The sequence below is a fragment of the Carassius auratus genome, unplaced genomic scaffold (assembly GCF_003368295.1).
Source record: "Carassius auratus strain Wakin unplaced genomic scaffold, ASM336829v1 scaf_tig00041462, whole genome shotgun sequence".
NCBI lineage: Eukaryota > Metazoa > Chordata > Actinopteri > Cypriniformes > Cyprinidae > Carassius > Carassius auratus.
Genome location: NW_020526648.1, coordinates 103,642 through 120,068, shown reverse-complemented (window position 1 = coordinate 120,068; position 16,427 = coordinate 103,642). Strand labels below are relative to the sequence as shown.

At 32.7% G+C, this 16,427-nt stretch overlaps 1 protein-coding gene across 1 annotated transcript in view; it reads right to left on the bottom strand.

Moving 5' to 3' along the window:
- Window positions 1-854: 854 nt before the first annotated feature.
- The window catches only part of LOC113085123 (netrin receptor UNC5C-like), a 59,394-nt gene continuing 43,821 nt past the window's right edge, over window positions 855-16,427 (bottom strand). The window contains exons 7-12 of the mRNA XM_026255096.1: window positions 16,249-16,308; window positions 12,923-13,114; window positions 8,813-9,133; window positions 7,130-7,217; window positions 6,173-6,344; window positions 855-1,133 (exon numbers count right to left, since the gene is read on the bottom strand). Coding sequence (XP_026110881.1) covers window positions 870-1,133; window positions 6,173-6,344; window positions 7,130-7,217; window positions 8,813-9,133; window positions 12,923-13,114; window positions 16,249-16,308 — 1,097 coding nt within the window. The 3' untranslated portion in view covers window positions 855-869. The remainder of the gene's footprint in view (window positions 1,134-6,172; window positions 6,345-7,129; window positions 7,218-8,812; window positions 9,134-12,922; window positions 13,115-16,248; window positions 16,309-16,427) is intronic.

Sequence of the window (16,427 nt, the reverse complement as noted above, 5' to 3'; positions counted from 1 at the left end):
ACACACACGCACACACACACACACACACACACACACTCACACTCACGCACACACACACACACACACACACACTCACACACACTCACACACACACTCACACACACTCACACACACACACACACACACACACTCAGACAAACACACACACACACACACACACACACGCACACACACACACTCAGACACGCACACACACTCAGACACACACACGCGCACACACCACACACGCGCACACACACGCGCACACACACACACTCAGACACACACACACACACACACACACACGCACACACACACACTCAGACACGCACACACACTCAGACACACACACGCGCACACACACACACACACACACACACACACATATATATATTAACACTATTAATGCTATTAATGCAATACATGTTACCATTATTATTTTACCATACATTACAAAATGTTAGTAAAGTAACTTTTTTTAATAATGCATTTTTATTATGTAATGTGACTGCTTTTTTAGTTTATAGTTATATTATTTTTCAAGTTATTATTTTCTTACTAATAAAACTAAAAAACATGATATTATAACAGTTATATGAAAAAAAAATAATAAATAAAAGCAGTATATATAACATAAATACAGAATATATATATATATATATATATATATATATATATACAAAAATTAAATTAAGTAATTATTCAGTCATTAACAAGAGTAAAATCATGCACTTTATAGTAAACACAACTAATACAACTAGAAAACATAATTTATTAAAACAAAAACAGTGATGAAAAGCAGCAGCATACTATATACAAGAGTTAAATTCAGCACAGTGAATCAAGTGAATCATCTGAACGAAGTGATTCACTCAAATGAATCGAGTGACTCAGTGTGAGCAGAGGCTGTGCTGTCTGACCTTGAGCGCGTCCTGCGTGTCGTCCAGACAGTAGACTCTGATGTTATACTCCAGGACGGTGCAGCTGACCGGACCGAAGATGGCCAGCTTCAGTCTCTTAGCGGCGGCGGCGCTGACCGACTGACCCACCAGACAGTACGTGCCCAGCGTCTCCGTCAGGATGTGACACGCTTCCTCCTCCATCTGGATGTAGCAGGGAGTGGTGAAGTTCTCCTCGCCCACCACCACCACGTCCTGCACGCACACACACACACACACACACACACACACACACACAAGCGTCATTACGGTGTAAACTGATGGACATACAGAATCCTACCTGAAACACATTAACACATTATTAGACGAGGGGAGGGTGGGGTCTCAAAACTAGAGGAAAGATGCACCATATCGCCAGCAGGGGTCACTCATACTTCACTAAACCAAACAAAAACCACTAGTTCTGCTGAAATACTTAAAGGATGAAACCGTTTTGATGCTGTATTACTGATTATGTTGCTAAAGGTGAAGCGGAATAAAACACAGCTGCTGACCAATCAGAATCGAGGAATAGAACGAACCGGTTTATAAATATTAATACACAATTAGTACAAATGTTAATTATTCAAACCCTGAATGGATCATTAATTGGAGGAGCATGGGTGCACCGTTGTGTTGTGTTCAATTAGCAGTGAATAAAAATAAAAAAATTAATTAAAAAAAATTACACCAATTACAGTAATATTGTTAGATTCTTTTTATTCTTGTTATCTTAATATAAAAATTTAATGATTATTTTTTTATTATTATATTGCATATATAATAATATATACTATATATAATAAATAATAGACAAACAACAAAATAATAATGATATGCTGTTTTATAATATATGCTAATATAATATACAAATGCCATTACATTACTAAAAAATATATGCAATTTATTATAAATTATAATAACATTTAAATTAAAGCATTTTTTGATTTTTAATAATGCATGTTTTATTATGTCATGGAATTGTTATTAATTTTACTATGTAATGGATTTATGAAAACCTGTGAATATTTATGCAAATGTGTCTTTATTTTGTGGAAACAACAACAAAGACAACAGTTTATAGTTTTACATGTTAATAGTTTGTATTATTACTATTTTTTCACATTGTTTCTCCTTCTTCAGTTCCTGAGTGACTCATATTGGCCTCCAAGAGTGTGTGTAAAGAGCCCCTAATTCCACACAGTATTAATGAGTGTGTGTGTGTGTGTGTGTGTGTGTGTGTGTGTGAGTGTGTGTGTGTGTATGTGTGTGTTCAGCACTGCTCCCGGTGACCTCTGACCTCATGTTCATGTCTGCACTGAGTCTGTCTCTCTTTACAGTCGTCTGTAATCCTGACACACACATGAGAACCACGCTGTCATTAATTTCATCCCATTACTGACGAGAGAAAAGGAATGAAGATACTTTATCGTGGGCTTGGCCGTTAAACAGCGGTTATGACTGGCCATTAGCCTCTTTAATGAATCCTGTGGGAGCGCAGCATTTGAGAGCGTTAGCCAGACAATTAGCAAAACTGAGCTAATGCCTTCCAGAATGATTTATTTACTCCAGCTCTTAGTCGATCCATCAGAGCAGAGTCTAAGGCCGGGTTCACACCGCAAGTTTCAGCAGAGCAGAAGCAGCGCGCGCCTATTTTGCTTTCACACCGGCAGCGGAGGCAGCGCGCAACTGAACAGCAGATTTTGGTCAGAGTGCTCTATAATGGGTACGTTCGCATTGCTTTATTTCCCCATTTAAAATACATTTAAATAAAAAGACTTGACAAGAAGCTTTTTTAATTAATAATTTCATTGTTACTTTTGTTGGATCTTTGTTTTGCTGTCTTTGTTTTCCGTGCAGTATACGTGTTGTTGATAGAAGAAAGGCCATTGCGCTATATTTGTTATTAAGGAGACTAAAAAGACGCAGACTTTGGGTTCATCCCATTAACCGACGTAGGAGAGAACATGGTGCATATTACCATCTTGTCACTGGGTTTGTTTGCAATCAAATTTACCAAAAAACACCCTGAAAACCAATTTGATAAACGGTTTTAAATTATGTGTATTGTAAATGGTTCACAGCCTTGACTTCCTGCTCATCTTGAAATCAGAATTTACTTGTTTATTATATATGCATGTATCACCTGCTTTTGTTATTTGTGTGCTTATGTGTAATTTAGAAATTGTAAATGAATGGTTCCAATTGAATCAATTTTGAATCAAATATTGAGTTGTTTGCCCGTGTGCCAGCGAAAGCGTCAAAAACACTATAAAATGAATTACCATCTGCAATAAGAGCCGCAGCAACTTCATCCCATGCTTTTTCCTTCTCCTGCAAGTCTTTGTAAAATACATTGTGTGGATCATAAAGAACTTGATATTTCTCAACTTCCACAATGAGACGAGTGTCGTCCATTATTGTCTTTCCAGGTGCACTCTGAAGACCACCGCCTGTGACACCACGTGCTGTTGTTTATGATTGTTAGCACGACATCCGTTCTTCTGCCAATACATAGGCCTAGTTAAAAGAATAGGACAGCTACTAATAATAAATAAATCTCCAAGGCTAAGCTAGCAATATAAATTATTTAAAGTTGTTTTTGTATTTCGGCAAAATGTCTATTTTTGGATAGAACTGTAAGTACTTTAACAGATTTTGTAAAAAAAAAGAAAAAGAAAAAAAACAATATATGAAAAAAAATATAATAAAAAATTGAAAAATATGTGGTTTAAAATATCATAATTTTTTAATGTAATTTGCTAAGAACACAGTAGATATCATTAATGCAAATTTTGGGCAAAATTCGTTTAAGTACATGTGTATTTTGGCCATGATCATGATCATTTTGGCCATGGTCACTTTATCTTCTATACATATTTTTTTTATAATAATTTCCTTTTCGTAACATACTCTAGTTCTTGTTAAAACACCCTAGATGTGCTTTTTTTGTGCAGTTAGAGCACTTTTTGTGTGAAATCATATTTATTTTGTCCATCAAAGGTGTACTTTCACTTTAACTGAGCGTCAGCAGCGCAGCAAAAATAGACCCAGCGCCAAAACGATCGCGGCACTGCTGCTTCTGCTCTGCTTCTGCAACGCTCTGCCGCGCAGCTTCTGCGTGCGGTGTGAACGCTCTCATCTGTTAACATAGGCACCGAAAAAAATACGCGCTGCTTCTGCTCTGCTGCAGCTTGCGGTGTGAACCCGGCCTAACTCAAGCACACGCCACAAATTCATGCATGTTTTTATACAATCTTTTCTAATACAATATGATGAAAATTATATATTAAATCATTATAATCTTTTTTATATATATATATATATATACACATATATATATATATATACATATATATATATATATATATATATATATATATATATACATATATATATATATATATATATATATATATATTTATTTATTATTATTATTTATTAATATATATTATTTTGATTATAACATTATTAAAATAATATATATATATATATATATATATATATATATATATATATATATATTTTATAAATTATAATATTATTATAATTATTTTATTATACATTAAAACAGTTTAGTAAAATGATTGCTAGACTTTTTTAATAATGCATTTTTTGTAATGAAATTGAAAGGATTTATGGAAACTTTTATGTAATATAAAATATATAAAATATTTATGTAAATGTATCTTTTATCTTTGTGATATAAAACATATGATATAACAAAAATATTTAGTTATATTATTATTAATTAAAACAAATACATCTTATCTTTGTGATAAAGATATAATATTAAAATACTTATTTATAAAGGATACAATATTACCATACTTATTCATAATATTATATACTATTATAATAATCTTCTAGATTTTTAATAATGCATTTTTAATTAAGTGATTTGATTGAATAGATTTATGGAAACTTCTATTTTATAGTTATGTAATATATATATATATATATTTGTGAGCCAGTGCTGCTTTTTTATCATCAGAGTAGATGCTCTTGTCAAATTAATGCAAGTTTCTCTCTTTTTTGCAGCAAATGTTTTGGAAAATAGACTGTGGAAAAAAAGCTGCATTCACAGGGGAAAAGACAGAAATGTTCTTAAAATGAAACCCATTTTGTGAGCAGCGCTCGGCAAGCACATCAAATCAGAGTCGGCGAGTGGGAAAAGAATATTTACAGACATGCGTGTGGACCTGACTAGCACATCATTGGTGGGAAAGCAATATTTACTGTCCACGAGTGATCACACACACTCATCATCACCGGAGAGAAGGAAAGAGCTCATCTACGACGGACAGGACTGCACCGCGTCTGTAAGACTGAGAGCAATCCATAGTTATTTCTGTTTTAAAGGTCCAGATGCATCTGTGGTGTTATTCATCACAGACACATCGCTCTGTAACGGGATATTTCTCATACACTGGGTGCGAAGAACAACAACAACAAGTGCTGCTGAAACCAGGAAATACAGACTGTTTGCAAGATGAATATTCTCATCACTTAGAGGAAAAGTGCAGCCAAAAATGCATCTTAATCAAATTGAAATGCATGAAAACCCAGTGCATAAATGAATGCAGTCATTAATAGGTTGTTTCACACTTTAAAGTCATGTGATTTTTAACTGAGAGAAACAAACGGGTATTGAAGTTGTTATGCATTAAGTGCATGGAAATATGAATGCAGCACACCTCATTTGAATATGCATGAGTCACACGGATTCATTAAACACAAATAAACATCTCAAGGCATTTGCTATGATGTTTTAACAAACTGAAATTGAAGTTGTTTAGTGCATGAAAATGCATTGCATAAATGAATGCAGCACACCTGATTTGAATATGCATGAGCATGCATGAATAATATGGATTACACTTATGATGTTTTATTCTCATTTCCTGGCGCTTGACAGCATCCACCTCCACTCGTTTTCAATTTTAAATCACCTGCTAATTTCATCCTGATTCTCTTTTTTGTGCCAGTGTCAGCTGCCCGGGTCTTTTCTGTGCGTGCCTCGACAGGAAGTTGAAAACAGGATTCTTCTTTCTAAATCGATTTAGAGCCAAACTGAAGAAACAAACACCTATTCTTCTCTGGATCAGATTATGCAGGGAATCCAAGCTCAAGGAGCTGAATGTGTGACACCACGTGCATCAAATAACCAAACTCTACTAATCTGAAGTGTTTTCAGGTCTCACTCTTTCTGAATTGCCATCGTACAGTGTGTCTGTGTGGCTCCGCCCACTCACCTCCCACTGGCCCTGCTGTGATTGGCTCCTGAGCTGGATGAGCCAGTCCTCGCTGTGTGCCTCGGCGCAGTGGTGCATGGTGATGATGACGGGTCGGGTCAGGAGAGCCCCAGGAGGACCACAGCTGACCACCGGACTCAGGACCGTCTCCTGTGTGTCGTCCACCTGCGGCCTGGACACACACACACACACACACACACACACAGTCAGAAACACCGCTGGCACAGACATCAGCAGATGAAATGTAAAACAGAACGTGCATCATTAACACAGTCTATTAGCGTTTATTATTATTAGCTATTATCTCAACATGTGTAAGTATCTGATGATTAACTGCGTGTGTTATTTTAGTAACATTATAATATTTAATAGTAATATTTTTAATAGCTTTAACTTATTTCTATTTTAGTTTTTGTTCTAGTTGTTTTAATAAATTTATTTTTCAGTTAGTTACCAACGCAACATTTCTAATTAGTTATTTTTTGTAATATATATACTGTATATTTTAATTAATTTCATCTTTATTAGTCACAGAAACAATTTCTACACTGATTAATAACAACACTAATTATTTTTTTAAATATATTTTGTCCTTTTTATATTTATTTCTACACACACACATATATTATTAAACTAAATATAACACAAAGGTAATAAATAAATTAAAATGAGAAGTGTTGTTTTTTATAGTTTTATTTTTAAATTAATGATAATAAGCCTTTTTATGTCTTTTTTAATTTAATTTAAAGTAAATATTTCAGCTCTGTTTTATCTTATTTGATTTTATTTCTCATAGTGCCACACTGTAAATAAAACCTCATTGGATCACTCTTATAAAGAAGGGACTGTTTCTAATTAAGAGTTTCATGTGTTACTTGTGTTACTGAGACTGCGCTACAGATGGCCATCTTTACGGCTCGAACACCCAGAATCCCCTCGTGAGGGCAGGGACGTTACCTCATGCTCTCCTTCCTGTGAACCGTCACGTACATCTCATAGACACGGCCCTGAGGGATGGCCCCCGCCGGCACCAACAAGCTCACGCCTGCGGAGACACACACACACACACACACACACCGTCAGTCTGCCAGCCGGTGACCTCTGTGTGCTACACACTCCTGCACTCAGAGCTGAAGCCCTGTCAACATCACACACACACACACACACACACACACTCATTGATTTCTCGCGTCCTTCACCTGAACTTCCCTTCGAGCGACTGTCACTCACAACATCCCAGAACGCAGCACACATACACACTTCATGTTCCATGTTAATTCATTTTCCTTTAACAAAAGTGATGAGTGCAATAATTACATGTCAGCAACAAACTACACCAATAAACAAGGCAAAAAAAAAAAATTCAGATCACTTAAATAATATTAATAAAATGTATCATATATAATATTATAAATAATACATGTATCTTAAATATAAATAAATACAAATATATAATAAATAAATTCCACATAATAAAACTAATAAAAAACATTCTAGATCACTTTACTAAATAATAATAATAATAAAATGGATTATATATTATATAATACATTTATATTAAATATGAATAGATACAAAAATATATAATAAATATAAAATACATTCCATATAATAATAATAAAATATATTATATAATAAATTTATATTAAACATGAATAAATAAAAAAAATAAAAAAATCCCACACAATAATAATAAAATGGATTACATATAATAATATTATATATAATAAATTTGTATTAATAATGAATAAATGATAAATAAAAAAATTATAAATAGATAATAAATTATAATAATAATAATAAATATAACAAAAGTAAAAATCAAAACTGCTATAACTAAATTAAAAATAAAAATGGAAACATTAAAAATAAAATTATTTTGATATAATTATATTAATAAAACATTACAATAGTATATAAATAATATTTATAATACAACTAAAACTAATATTTTTTATTTATTTAAATGAAGCTGAAATAAAATCTAAATATTAGATTAATAAATAAATAACTTCCCCCAAACCCTCCAGATCAAAATGACTTTACTTATTCATTTATTTCTTTATTTAAGAATTGTTGTCTCATTTATATCTATTATATTTATTTACATTTATTATGAATATTGTTATGCATAATTTTTTCTTTGCATTACAGTAACAAGAACTGTATTTTCTTACACTACAATAATGTGAATTTGGACATTTGAAAAGTCTTAATGAAAAGTCAGTAACAGAGTTTGATTAATATTTCTCAATGGTAGTGTAAAAACACCCTTCTACCCTGTCAAAAACATCTATTTTCAGAGCAAGCCGTTTTAGTGCATGTTCCTTTAAATGTTAATGAGCTCTGCTGACTCCGCCCCCTCTGTTCCAAAGCTGCTCTCTGAGGAACTGTTTTTGTACTGTATGTTTCTCAGGGGGCGGAGCTACAGTAAGACACTTACACTACTACAACCGTACTGTCAATCAAACTGTTGTGGGAGGGGCCTGTCTGTGTGATGGGCTCGGAATGATTTAACAAGATAAAAAAAAAAACACTGGGTGGATTTTTATCATTATTTAGGGTGTAAACACACTGCACACACACATTTCAGTTCATAAAAGTGCACGTAGCATCCGCCGCCCCCAGTGTTTAACTGACCTGAGTTGGGCACGATCAGATGGCCTCCGAGGGCGTTGAAGGAGCCGAAGGCGGTGCAGGAGGGGTCCCAGGAGCGCAGGAGTGTGTGTGCGCGGCGGCTGACCGTGTCACTGTCCAGTTTGGGAGAGAGGTCACACAGGTCCTCCTGCGGCGTCACCAGACCGGACGAGTTGTACACCTTGATCTTCAGGTTGGGCAGCGGCTCCAGCAGGGGAGAGTTGGTCATGGGGATCTTATCAGAGACGTCGTGGAGGGCGTAGACAGGTCCTCTGTACATGGCAGCAGCCGAGGTCAGGTCCGGAGGAGCCGTGAGGAGATCCGCTACACACACACACACACACACACACACACACACACACACACACACACACAGAAACATTCAGTGACGCACGTCACATGAATGGAGGAAAACATACAGAATGATGTCGAATTGAGAATATCAGATGTGTTTCAGTGTAAAAACACCCATCCGTTTGGATTTAAAGGGACAGCAGTCTAATTAATTACTGTTGTATGTGTCATTAATGTTAATCAAGCAACAAAAGAAAGAGAAAATCAATCTTTACTAACCCTAATAAGCATAAATCTAAATGTATATGTCTGTTTGAAAGAATAAAAGTTTGTACATTTTAGTGAAATGCTTCATAAATGAATTTTAAATGACCAAATTTACTGTAGATTTATTAAAATATTAATAAAACTAAATGGCATTTAGACTAAATATTATGACTAAGACTAAATCTAAATTTGCTGTTAAAATGAACACAAAAGTGTAAGCAGTAAAACTACTGACTGGAAAACAAAAATAAAAAGCAATATTGAAAAACTTAAAAGAAATAAATATGAAAAATAAATAAAATCAACAATAAAATAAAAGCTAATCAACAACGAAAGCTCCTTCTAATATTATTTTAATTATATAATACTATAAAAAGTATATTAATATAATAAAATTGAAACTAAAATTTAAAAGATGAATTTAAGCTAAAAAAACGAAACCGAAACCGCAATTAAACCTAAATAATGATACTTAAAAAAAAATAAACTAAAAATAAAATTATATAAATATTAATAAAATACTACAATAGTGTATGAATAATATTTATAATAAAACAAACTATTTAAAATATTTTAGTTAACTGAAATAAAGGTGAAATAAAATATAACTAATATAATATTAATTAAAACTTTTTACATTAAATTTAAATTCAAATTGCAAACTGTATATAAAAATATATTAATATTTCAATCTGAAAATGAAACACTGTATAAAATTATATATTCTAATCTTTTTTAATTAACATTGATAACTATAATAGCGTGTAATTTATACGAACATAACACTGTGTGATGAGACACTGTTAGTTTGTTTTTCTATTTTTTTCTGCTGAAGATCTTTGTGCAAACCTGTTGCATCTGTTCAGCACAGGAGGAGAAAGCATTATGAAGGCATCGGAGCTAAATCTAGTGGCTAATATTTATTTGCAGCGCGATGAAGAGCGCTGAACAAAGTCATCTTTAGTCTCTTTCTCTCGTTACGGCAGACAGCGGACGGAGAGCAGATGCTGCTCTGCCCTTCACAGGTACACTGATGAATATTCATGAGCGAGCGGCGAGGGGGCGGGGCCTCCTTTTAATAAATCAAATACTAAATGAAAATTTGAAATTATTTTCACTACTTTTTAAATGAAATAAAATATTTTTACAATTATATTTCATGATTTCTTATAATTTTTTTTTCTTTCAATTATTATAATTTTTTTAATTCGTTTGTTTTAGTTTTTATTAACTATAATATCCTATAACTATAAAAAAAAGAAAAGTTTATGGTTTTAGATTTAAATTATTACATTTTTATTAGATTTTAAATTTTAAATCTTTAAATTAGAGCTGATGAAAATATGTAATATAACTAATTAAATCATAAAAAATAAATTAAAATAATTTTTAAATCAAAATGAAAAAATATAAAGTAATATAAAAAATAAAATAATTACTAATATTTTTTTTACATGCACTTCATGATCATTAACCAACATGAGAGAACCGTAAAATGCAGATGTGTTCTTACATTATTGAATTTTTTATCCTAAAGAGATATTTGAGCTCCAAGGGTTTCGATGGACATAAGAAGTAACTCTGTGTAACTTGCAGTAGTCTGTGTCTCCTGGTCGTTATATAGTTATATTAGTTATATTATATAGTTTGTGTGTGTCAACGCTGACGTGTTTTGCAGCTGAAGTCTCTTCAGCATAATTTCGGTTACACACCGCTGCCGTAACACCTTCCCTAATTAACACTCGATGTGCCAGACGCACGCAGCTAATTACAGCGTCAGGATAACGCTTGCAGATTGGCTTCACATCAAGGTGTCAGGCTTTCTAATGACACGTGTGCAGAAACACTGCATGCATTATTACACACACACACACACACACACACACAAGCCTCTTTCTGTCGCTGAATTAATGATGTTTCAGTGAGTGTCAATATCTCATATGAACTGATCAAAGGATGTTATCATTACATATAACTCTGAAATATGTTTTTGAAAGTAGTCTCTTCTGCTCACCAAGGCTGTGTTTATCTGATGAAGAATACAGTAAAAATAGTGAAATATTATTACAATTTATAACAGCTGTTTTCTCTGTGAATATCTGTTAAACTGTAATTTATTTCTGTGATGCGCGGAAATAAATCTTTTATGACATTATAAATGGATTCACTGTCACATCTGATCGATTTAATGCAACCTTGATTAAGAAAAGTATTACATTGTGTATTTAAATTTGTATAATTATAATTTGTTTTCTGTAAACAATACTGTTCCAAAACACAAAAATACTACTAAATTTGACTAATATTAATAATAAATTAATTAATTGACTAGTTATTATTATTATTAGTATTATTGTTTTTATTAATGTTTAAATAAATTATATTAAGTATAAAATAAATTAATTTGTAATAATAGTAATAATAATAATTCATTGAGTAGTTGAATGACTACTTGGATTATTATTATTATTATTATTATTAATAATGGCAAAATAAATTATATTAAATATATAAAAAACTATAATTTGACTAATAATAATAATGATTAATTGACTAGTTGGATGACTAATTAGATTATTATTATAATTATTATTATTAATAATGGCAAAATAAATTATATTAAATATATAAAAAACAATAATTTGACTAATAATAATAATTATAATTAATTGACTAGTTGGATGACTAGTTAGATTATTATTATTATTATTATTATTATCATTAATGGTAAAAAAAATATATTAAATGTATAAAAAACTATAATTTGACTAATAATAATAATAATAATAATAATAATTAATTGACTAGTTAGATGACTACTTAGATTATTATTATAATTATTAATATTATTATTATGAATGGTAAAATTTATTATATTAAATATATAAAAAACTATAATTTGACTAATAATAATAATGATTAATTGACTAGTTGGATGACTAGTTAGATTATTATTATAATTATTATTATAATTATTAATGGTAAAATTGATTATATTAAATATATAAAAAAACTATAATTTGACTAATAATAATAATAATGATTAATTGACTAGTTGGATGACTAGTTAGATTATTATTATAATTATTATTAGTATTATTATTAATGGTAAAATAAAATATATTAAACGATAAACAATAATTTGACTAATAATAATAATAATTAAATTGACTAGTTGGATGACTAGTTAGATTATTATCACTTATGCCTCTTCTTTACAATCCTAAAAGGCGATTTCTAACCAATGAAATTAATTTGCAAAATGATCAAAAACAAAATCTCATTCACTATGACTAGGGTTAGGTTTATGGATGGATTCCACGTTTCGATTCCAATAACATAAAACATTATTCTAGGATTCATGAGCGAAAATCAGCAGCTACAGAACACGTTTTCCTCCGACAGGAAAACGTAAATAAAATATGGATGAATCCTGATTGACTCAGTTCAGATGTGTGAACTGTTCTTGGATGAAGATGTTGATTGGGCTGATCTAAGCTCTCCCTCATCTGTAGATCACTGAAGATGAGGATCTCCTGGAGTAACTGGTACCTGTGCGCGCCGTCTTGATGTTGACCGGCTGGAAGCCTCCGTTGAGCGCCGACGAGTCCATGATGTCCGAGTCGAAGTCTCGGTGGTTCTTCCTGTAGACGAGCAGCGCCACGATGACGGAGATGACCAAACACATGATGACGGCGATGACGATGCCCACGTACAGAGCCACATCATCAGTGCTGGGGGCCGCTGGACACACACACACACACACACACACACACCGATGTCAGTCTGATTCAATCATCATATCTTCTGCTCAACAAGATCCGAATCAAAAGAGAAAATACCAAGTGTTTTATTCACTGAATCATATTTGCTATTTAAATTGGTTGGAAATGCAACTAACTAAATAAAACGATTATTAACACTATTTTTGTATTTATTTTTTATTTTTGACTAGAAATTCAACAAAATATATATTTTTATTAATAATATAATAATTATATTTAGTAATTTATTAGTATTGTTATAAACTGCATTTACATTTCTACATATTTGTTGTAAATTCAAACAAAAACAATTCATTAATATAAAAATTTATTATTATTATTATTATTAATTCAACATTAATCATGTTTATTATTGCTGGAAATTCAACAAAATACAACTATTATTAACAATATTATGCATTTATTTATTAATTTTTTACTAGAAATTCAACTAAATATTTTTTATTGATAATATAATTATTATGTTTATTTATCAATTATTATTTGTACAAACTACATTTACATTTCTATATATCAGCTGTAACGTCAAAAAAATTTTTTTTTAAATGTATTAATATTATTATTAATAATTCAACATATAAATCATGTTTATTATTTCTGGAAATTTAACTAAATTTAATTTATAATTAAAATAATGAATTTATATATATATATATATTTTTTTTCTCTCTACTGTAATATAATAAAAATGAACAAACATGACTCGTATTGTGATACAAGGTTGTCACACCGCACAGAAACATTACAAGAGTTAGTCAAATGCTGTTACATACACTGTAAGTCCAGTTAATACACACGATGAGAAAGTAGTGTAATGAGACAGATATTAGATGCAGTATAAAACAGAGAGGAATAAACAGCACTCAAACAGATCGGAGTCTATCAGAATATACAGAAAACATCACTTCATGCTCCTACTCTCATTTCTGAGAGACAAAACAGCAGATTCTCACATCCAGCTGCAGAGGGCGCTCTCAGCCCTCACTACAGCACATAAACCTCACTGCATACTGTTACACACTACTCTGTGTGTGTGTGTGTGTGTGTGTGTGTGTGTGTGTGTGTGTGTGTTTGTGTGTGTGTGTGTGTGTGTGTGTGTGTGTGTGTTTGTGTGTGTGTGTTTGTGTGTGTGTGTGTGTGTGTGTGTGTGTGTGTGTGTGTTTGTGTGTGTGTGTTTGTGTGTGTGTGTGTGTGTGTGTGTGTGTGTGCTTGCAGCTGCTGCAGTTTTAAAGGTAGCAGCAATCCATGTCCCGATGAGCGCCACACGAGCCTCATGGAGTTGAATGACTGTGACATTATAAATGAATCTCACTAATGTGAGCGCTGCCCTCTAAAAGCAGAAGAACACAAGCTCTGAGAGATTTCTCCCATAAAAACTGTGCTTATGGATTAAAATGTGATTTAGCTCCAGGTTTGCTGTGTGCTTGTGTGTCTGTCCAACAATTGTGTGATTATATATTAATGTGATTATAATTTATTATTATTATATAAAGATTTGAGAAATACTAAATTATTACTACTGCAATTTTTCACTAAAAACTAAAAGTATTTAAGAAAAACAATATTACATTTATTTGCATTTATTTACAATATTACATTGTTATTCATTTTTGTTATATACAAATATTTGTTTTTTTTTAAGTTAGTAATTTTCTTATTTATAAATATTCAAGAACCAAAATAAGAAATATTTGTTCATATATATTATTAATTTTATTCAGTTGTAATTTTAATTTAGTACATTCAGTTAAACTAAATCTAAATAATAACAGGTAACCGTTGTACCATGTTGTTACTCGCTAATTCTTTGTAATTTTTTTTCTTAATTTACAAAGTATTTCTGAGTGAAAATGGTTTTAGAAAGTAAATCCTAAACCAACTTAACAGTGAGAGTTACAAATAAGATTTCAAACTAAATCTAAAACCCTAAAAACATGTAAGTTCACTCCAGAAGCAGCTCTGTGTGAGATATTAAGACTTGTTTCTGACATTTCTGAACAGAACAGTGAAAAAATCAGTGCATTAAGACGAAACACACTTGAATTAAAGATATATTCCTTATGCAAATACATAGTGTTGCTTTGAAGTTAATTTATCTCGTCTCTTGAATTATTTCACTTCAGGTCAGTCAGTTGGACACTCCCTCGTTTCATTTCATTTCTCTCGTATCTTTAACAAAGACGTCAGGCTAAACGATGACTCTCTACCGGAGCATAAAGTCGCTCAGATTCGGGTCAGTCGAGCGGAGGGAAGAAAACCCACCGATATCATCAAGTGGAGGGTATCACACACACACACACACACACACACACACACACACACACACACACACACACACTCTCTTTCTCTCTCTCAGACACACACACGCACAGACACACACACACACACACACACACACTCTCTCTTTCTCTCTCTCTCAGACACACACACGCGCGCACAGACACACACGCACACACACACACTCTCTCTCTCTCTCAGACACACACACACGCGCGCACACACACGCGCACACACACTCTCTCTCTCTCTCTCTCTCAGACACACACACACACACACACACACTAATTTAGAGTTCATTCACAGCAAATGGAGCTTTGACTGAATTCGGTTCCTTCAGTTTTTCCTTCTTCTTCATCTCATGTGCTCTCTCTCTCTCTCTCTCTCTCTCTCTCTCTCTCTCTCTCTCTCTCTCTCTCTCTCGTGTATTTCTGATCATCTGAGCAACACATCATCGTTCAGACCTGCAGGACACATATCTTGAAGAAATCTAAACAATGTTGACTTTAACTGCATGGACAAACTACACTGAGATGACTCCGTTTGGGACGACAATATTATTTTTGGGTGAAGTATCCCTTTAAATGTGTGACATGAAGGGTTAATATTGTAAATAAGCTGTTGCTTTGCTAGACCTGATACAAGACCAGCTGAGACCACTTAAATGCATAAGATGGACAGTCTGAGCCAGTTTAGACTGGTTTACAGGATCTTAAGGAGGAGAATGAGACGGTGTGGAGAGAGAAAAGAATAAGGAGGAACCCAGGAAGGTTTGGAGACGCATGCAAACAGAAATGGGTGAAATGAAGGACTCACATGGATGAGGAAGAGCATTGCTCTGGTCTGTGTGTTCGGAGGACTTCTGATATAAGGAACCTTTGGAGAGAGGGAGGGATGCAGGGTGAGGGGGGAGATCAGATTCAACACAATCGGACACGAGCGACGACTGCCTCTTCTTCATCTGCGACATGTGACTGTTTTTCATGCCAACTGAA